At 33.1% G+C, this 8,313-nt stretch overlaps 1 protein-coding gene across 1 annotated transcript in view; it reads right to left on the bottom strand.

The window, feature by feature from the left end:
• The window catches only part of Fak (protein tyrosine kinase 2 Fak), a gene marked incomplete in the record, with an annotated part of 76,169 nt that extends 68,100 nt beyond the window's left edge, over positions 1 to 8,069 (bottom strand). The window contains 4 exon segments of the mRNA XM_067046124.1: positions 3,070 to 3,201; positions 4,608 to 4,755; positions 6,993 to 7,097; positions 8,026 to 8,069. Coding sequence (XP_066902225.1) covers positions 3,070 to 3,201; positions 4,608 to 4,755; positions 6,993 to 7,097; positions 8,026 to 8,054 — 414 coding nt within the window.
• Positions 8,070 to 8,313: the final 244 nt, after the last annotated feature.

Below are 8,313 nucleotides of genomic sequence, written 5' to 3'. Positions count from 1 at the left end.
ATACTTTGTGTTCCTTTTATTATGTTTACTTATTTAAAAATCAAAAAATAACAAAATTTGGCATTTCTTTTCTTTTTCTTTGGGCTAGTAAAGGTTCCTTTAGAACCCCTACCCGCCGTATCACTCTGAAACCAGTAAATGTCTTCATAACAGTCTGGCTTGTCCAGTTTGTAAACTCTCTCATGCTCTCTACCAATGAAAGCAATTGTCTATCCAGCAGATACCAACTGTAATAGCACCTTTATGAGGCGCTGTGGCTTGTGCAACCAAAATCACGATATATGGATTCACCAAGTGGATCACGAAGAGATAATACATTCTGAGCCCGATCTTACAAACCCCGTATCTTTGGGAACCATTTTTGGAGGAGGAGAAGTCTTTCTAGGCACTGTAGTTGCTGAAGTCCAGAGTGCACAAGGCGTGTTTCTGCCAATCCTAGTTCTATGAAGTCTGTTCCTATTTCTCCCAAATCTTCCTTTTTCCTAACACAGTCGAGAGAAGGACTCAACGCAATAACAGATAAATTTGGAGTCATTAAGGAAGTCAATGTAGTAAAAACAACATCAGAAGAGGACGATTACGTGGGGAAACATTATCAGACAAGACATTACAGGTTTTTTTTTTTAAATTTGGCACACAAGTACTATGGCCAATAAGGCCTTGTGTGCCAATAACATTACAACAATGTTGAGATTAACACAACATTGTGGTGAGGTTGTTAGAGCTTATGGTTTGAAGATTCTAAGAATCATCATATTAGGTGGTATGGCGTGTCATCCTCAGGAATGCAGAAACTGCACAGGGGTGACTCTGTTAGCTTGAGGTTAAACGTATGTTTATTTAATCTACAGTGACCTGTATAGATCCCTGTAATTATCCTAAGAGAGCTCCTGTCCAGTCGAAGCAGTTCGTCGCTTTGGCCGCTATGAGGTTCATCTAGGAACAGCTTAGCTTGTCTTAGTCTTTTGTTAAGTCCATGGCGCATGGCTCTTAATCCATAAGCTGCCTTTAGAGTGCTTTTAGCATAGCTCAGCCTTATGCCAAACAGGCTCAGGAGTTATAGGAAAGTCATTCCTTGCAAGTCTGTCAGAATGTTCGATGCCAGTGTTACTGCAGTGACCCAACACTCATTCAATGCTGACTTTATTAATGCATGCGAGTTTGTATAGTGCTGCTTAACAGTTTTCAACAACTCTGGATCGAGTGACGTGGTTGCTGAGTATCCCTAATGCTGCCTGGCTATCTGAGCAGATTTTAATTTATTCTACAAGAGAGCCCTTCCTCTATAAGAGTACTGGTTTATTGAGAGTATTAGATGTACCTCCCTAAGAGAATAGATGGCTTATCACCCTGCCAGATGCCAGCTCCTAAGCCTTGGGCTGTTAGGGAGCTCTCCATATAGCAATTAATGTTAATTCAGTTTATGTATATTTATTTTATAAATTTTGACACTTAGTTTAGTGCCTTTATATTTGCGGATTTGTAAGTCTGAGTGCATGGAAAGGACCCTTCCTCATTTATCTGCTGAATTATTTTTCCATGTCCTGCCAGAGTCAGGGCATTGGAACAAGCCTGTACATAGTGTTCAGAGCTTGTGCTTCAATCTCCAGGTGCAGTGGGGTCAGGCTAAGCACATTACAGGTTGAACTCTGAACGATTTGGGGTCTCTCTTCCCTTGATAGAAAACATATCTTCCCTGCAAAACCCAAAGGACCAAGCACTAAAATGCTTGTATAATCTGGAAAAGAAATTGAACAAGAATATATTGTTAAAAGAGTAAAATCATCTCTTCATGAAGGACTATCTTGACCTTGGACACATGCGCTTTGTATCTGCAGGAGAAGTAACAACCTGTTGTACAATACTCCACTACCCTGTTTTTAAGGAACAAGCCAGAAAAGTCAAAATCTGGTTAATCTTCGATACATTGTGCAGAACTGCTACAGAATCTTTAAATGATCGTCTATATGACAGGCCCAAGTTACAAAATGATATATCAGAAATTCTGTCCAAATTTAGGACATCCATTGAGCGTATAAATGCATTTGTAGTTCACCATATCGTTAAAAACTGAACATTACAAACTGCCTCAATGGAGCCATATTAAATTAGAAGATAATCCTGCAGACTGTACCTCTAGAAGACTTCTACCATCGGAATGAGTAAACGACCACTCATGGCGGACCAAACCTGCAAAGTTGAAAAACTGGAAGGACGAAACCTTTCATCCAGGTGGAACATTTTTTTTCTTTTCTTCAACTTCAATATAATTTTGTAATAGATATAAGCTTAGTTAGGTTCCTTTTTTTTTCTAGTTTGTATAATTTGTTTTCAATGCCTTCCATTTAATATGTACACTTACTTAAAATATAACAATAACAAAATTGGGCAGTTTATTTATTTTTTTTTTCAGTTCATTCATGGTTGGGCTACGAAAGGTTCCTTTTAAACAAACCCTTACCCGCCACAACATTTTGGTCCTATCCGGGTTGGATATATTTATTATTAATTTTTTTCATGGTCTAATCCTGTTAACAGATATAATTAATAATTTGTACAATTATTTTTTTTTTGCTCCATGGTTATAATTTCCTGGACTATGTGGGCACTACACGTAATAAAAAGTTAACTTAAAAGACAATAATATTCTATTTCTATTCTTAGAACTGGAAAAAATAACATATTCCATGACACAACTACAATTTTCCAATTAGAAAACAAATAAATTAAGCATGAAAGTTGATTGATTTCTTCTTTTGTCTTAATTGGCTGGAACAGATTCGAGGATTACATTGTTAATAGTCAACTTCTGCTTTTGACATATACCATATCCTCACATACAAATATTCCCACATTTGCTGTTTACCAATATTTACTTTCGAATTGTCAGATGTCAATTCACACTTAAAGCTAAAAAATTAAAATCAAATAAAGAATTCATATGGATGTTTATTAGTAAAGATCGTTCATATTGGAATTAATATTGTGACTATCATATTGGTCAGATATCAATTTTATTTCAGGAAACATTGTACTTATTTATGTAATACAACTGCATCTAAAACAAACCTGTGAGATAGGAAGATCAGGATGAAGATAAAATATTCCATTAGAGGATGGGTGAACAATGCGTAAGCTATATGATGCTTGAAACTCTCGTGGAGCAGGGTCTAAACGGTAAAGCACAGTAGAGATCAGTTCCTGAAATTAATAAAAAAAAAAATTAGGGCAAAACAGAATAATCTACTTTAGAGAAATTATATGAAGAAAATTATTTAATATATAGATGATTGACCATATGTGAATTAGAACATGATCAGGGCTGTAGTCAAGAACAAAAATAGTTGCAAAGGTTTAGCATTTCAATACTCTCCGCCACCTCAAATATTTCATGGTAAACAACGTCATTACTAACTTTCCCCCCTATGATCCAATCAGTTGTAAACTTTTTTTGAAGTGCTCACATCCTATGTAACAAATCACAGAATAAGTCCCCCGGTCTGACATATATATATGACAACATTAACTAATTTCCAGGTAATACTAACCTTCAAACAGTATGTGTCAAAACTTCAATTTTAGAGTTTACAGTTGTTTTAGTGATACCAGTTTTGTAATTTTCAAGACAGTGGAGAGAAAGGAATTTTGTGTGTTGATTAAACACTGTTTTTTGATGGGTAAAAATACTGTTGAAACCAAACAGTGGCTTGATAAGCATTCGAGGACTTTGCACCAGGGATATCAACTATTATTGACTGTTATGCTGAATTTAAACAGAGTCGTAAAAGCACTAATGATACTGAATGCTCTGGCACCCAAAATCGGCAGTTGCTCTACAAAACAGTTTTAAAAGACTGTAAAATGAAGTTATGTCACATAGCTAACACCTTGAAGATATTAGAAGGCAGTGTTTTTACAATTTTTCATGAAAATTGGATCTAAAGCAAGTTGCTTTCGAAGTGGGTGTCGTGTTTGCTCACACCAGACTAGAAACAACAACACATAAACAATTCTGAGCTTTGTTCGGAGCTATTCAAGCAAAATAAAAAGGTTTTCTTGCATCGGTATGTGACAATAGACGAAACATGGATCTACCACTACATGCCTCAATCAAAAAGCTGAGTGGACAGCAGCAGATGAATGTCAACCAAAAACTAAAAAGTTGGTTGGCAAGATTATGGCATCCGTATTTGCAAGTTGTTGGCTGCAGAGAGATGTTTTGAGTAGGATCTATGGCCCATGGTGTGTACATTGGGATGGAGTATCCACACCAACGAGAAGTTGCATCAAACGTACAAGAAACCAGATTTGTTGTCAATAGTGAGAGGTAGCTAAATCAGATAGCTGGGTCATGTAGTAGCTATACCGAAGGGAATCAATCCCCAAAGGCGAACTTGAAGACCGACCTGGTGGAAGATGTAGTAGGAAAAGACAACGCTTGAGGAGGCTGGGTGAAGTGGAATATACTTTGAAAAAGATAGGCATTAGAAGATGGGGTATGTTTGCCCGGTACAGGTCAGAATGGTGAAAGGTAAGGATCTAAGAGAGGCCCAGGTTCTTGTAGGATCGTAACATCATTAAATACAAAATAATAAACAATACTTTACCCTGACATCATTAATTTCTGTATGAATAACAGTTTGGTATATCCCTCCAGGTATATTTATTTTCAATGAAGATACCAATCCACCACGGGTTGCAGATGTTGAGCGCTCCATGACACCTGCAGATGGCCCAGTCTCTTCTGCATTATCTCTAAGGTACAATAAAAATAACTATATTTATGGACATTTATTTTTCCATCAGTAGAAAACTTAATAGTATTAATTTTTATTATTACTAGTTTAACATAGATAAAAGGGTTTTGCTTTTTAATATCTAAAATAGTTTTCATACAAACAATGGGAAGGTTAACATTCATTTATAAGGGTTTATTGGGGTTGTCCTCAAGTCTCATTTCCAATTTTGCCATTTCATCCTTTCCCATGGAAAAGGAGTTCAGTTGTCCTCGAGTTCAGCATATGAGATGGTTAGGGAATATCCTGAGAATGGACAAAGCGAGGACAACGAGAAGGCTTTATCATAGAAACCCTGATGGGATTAGGTCTAGGGGAAGACTGAAGGCAACTTTGATGAATAATGTAAAAGAAAATTTAAGAAAAAATAGAATATCCATCAGGTGTACAGCCAACAGACTGGGCAAAGGCAATTGAGTAGGCCAGTGACCACTACATGCATCTGTTGAGTCAATAATAACGAATGAATAAGTGATATTTGACATAATATTTAGACAAAATGATGGTTGATCGTTTTTCGAAAAAAGAATGGTGAGTTTTGAAAAAATATATTTGTAATATCATTACAGATATAAAAGTACATGTAGATGTATGACAAAATCAACTAAAACAGTAAAGTATTGATTTAAAGCCCCAGAAGCTTCATCACGTTGAGAATATGATTGACATCTATGCAGAAATAACCCTCATCTCATCACACACTACTATAAAACCATATTAAGTACTGACTTCAAGCTGAAACAAATTCTTTCGGAGAAAAGGCAAAGCAAAAAAAAAAAAAAATGAAAACAAATCTTTCATTCATCTCTTCCATTTATTTAAATCCATTTGACCTATACAATAATATTTCGGTGTATTCCCCTATCCTCAGTATACTTATCTAGGCTTGTTCATTGTTAAGTCATATCAAATAGTTCACCGATTACTCTTAATGTTTTAATATATCCATTTTGTCAATCTTAATAGGCATGACACATCTATTATATTACAGTGGAGAATCGATGTAAAGAACTTCAATATAACATTTTTTTTTTTTTATATAATAAAATACCCTAGAACTATCCAAAGCAATCAATGAAAAATATACCACCATATGACGAATATAATATGTAAACAAACCTCAAAAGTAACAAGTTTAAAAAAACAATTTAACTTTGTGCAGCAAATTTGGGTAACCGTAACGTTTATATTGTGGAAAGAACTTTTATATAACACATTGTTTATGAGCCCACTTCAGTATAACAGATGAACATCTCTAGATACAAGTCTTCGCAAGCCACTCAATCCCAGTTATATCAGTTCCTTACATAGTCAGTTTTATCTATTCTTATGATGACCTGATGCAATAAGTTTTTCATAACTAAAGTTCATTGCACATGTCACATAGTGAAGGCTTACAAACAGAAATAGAGTGAATTACCATATCATAATTATTACTTGTTCCAAGGAGATGGAATTCCATATAATTCACTAGGTCACTTTTACACATACAAACCTTGATATAATCAACATGACATATACCTGACTTGAATATGAATATATTTTCTTTTAGGTTAGCACAGGAAAAAAAAAAAAGTAACATACGCACTCACACACATACACACATAGTTATGTGGTTGGGTATGTGTGAATTACATGGAAAAACATTCAAATGAATTTTCTAAAGCAGAATAGTATATGTGGCATTTGGCATACATAAATGTAGAAATAAAATAGATGACAGATTAAAGTTTTAACCTAGTTTTTATGATCATTAAAAATACAAGTTTAAAAAAATAATTCATAATCCAAGATCTTAATAAAATGGTCTCCAGTCAAAATGAAGAGTTATTGTTTTTTATTTTAACAAAATAATTTAAACAGTTCTACAATAGTGTATAATAGCTGTACTAAATATATACATACAGAGTATTAAAAACATAAAATTTCAAATTGAATAGTCAATGATAATAAAACATAATAATTTCCTTAAATTTACTTGAATAAATGCCAAATCATTCCAAAGGTAACAAATTATAATCCAAAATAAAATGATTTGAATTTAGATTGAATTATTTTTTATTAACTTTATTTATATAACTAGAAAAAACATATCTGTCATACGAAATTTTATAGTTTTAATAAATTTTCTTAATTATTAATGAGAATCCTTAAAATAAGTTAAGGAACATAACATCTCAAATCATTGACACAGACCTTTTTCTATGAAACCTCCATGAATTAGTGGGTTCCCCGTGGCTTCGTGAAATCACCAATTCATGAACACTGTGAGGCCTTCGTTTCTTCGCAAGATCTAACATTCTATCAAATAAATCATAACACACTTCTAAAAATGTTTCAAGGCATAAATAAAAATTTAATATCCCTGTATGATAAACTAACAATTAAAACATCTAATCGAATCATTGTTAACAAAATAACCACTCAATGAAAACCAAACACTTAGTAATTGAAATAAGGCTAATTTCATCTCTATTTAACTAGCTGCCTTTAAAAAAAAAAAAGGATTGAGATTTAAATTAAGAACTCAACAGTAAAGTCATCAACAACTTAACTTCAGGACACAAAACAAAACAGGAAGTATTAATTCTTCAATGGGCACACTTAACATTGTCTTTAACATAACCTACATTAAATGGGACAGGCTCAGATAGACCACTTCCCCACCAGTATATCCCCTCCACTATTAATAAAAATACCAACTCTAGAGACAGGTGGATAATCCAAACTAACAAATCTCTCAGTCTTTAAATCAGTGATATTTGAATTTTGCAACCTAAAGCTTTTTCATCCAAAACATGAGTGAAAAAATTTTAAAGTTTAACTTTAATTTGCACAATAACTGGAAACATGCATAAAAAACTATAAAAAGAAATAGTCAATAAAATGTAGGAATGGTTTGGAAAAAATAAACTGCAGAGGTAATTTAAATTTCTTAAAACTGACAAACATTTCCAAAGGAACTTATTTACTTCATTATTTAAAAAAATTAGGTAATTTATAGTTTCATTAATATAAACTGCACAATAACATACTACGTACAGAAAGACATGAAAACAAATCATTACTATTATTAACAATGAAATGAAAGAAAATTAAAATGGAATTGGGAAGGTGAATGTCACAATAAAAGTTTAATAAACCTATCATGATAATAATTTAATTATATCATAGTTGATAAATATAACATAAATATGAAATCCATGAATTCATTAATCAGAGCAAATACCTCAAAAAATTGGTTATAACGAGTAACATTCAGTGTACAAAGAAAAATTAAATGTATGTATATAGAACAACAAACTAATATATATTTAGGCAACTCAGAAAATTTGAAGTTATTAACATTAATTAAAATGATGAAGTAAACTAGTTATTAAAAAAAAACATCTACTGGTTGGAAGCTACAAAGTAACAGATAAGAACATCCTGTGATAACTGAAATCTAAAAAGGAAATGTACTCATATATATTAACCCATGAGAACTAAATAGGTTTCTAACATATATTATAAATAG

The sequence above is a fragment of the Halyomorpha halys genome, unplaced genomic scaffold, assembly GCF_000696795.3.
Source record: "Halyomorpha halys isolate HHAL.00 unplaced genomic scaffold, Hhal_1.1 Scaffold384.1, whole genome shotgun sequence".
In the NCBI taxonomy this organism is placed as follows: domain Eukaryota; kingdom Metazoa; phylum Arthropoda; class Insecta; order Hemiptera; family Pentatomidae; genus Halyomorpha; species Halyomorpha halys.
The sequence above is the reverse complement of the archived record's forward strand: the minus strand, read 5'-3'. Positions and strand labels throughout refer to the sequence as shown.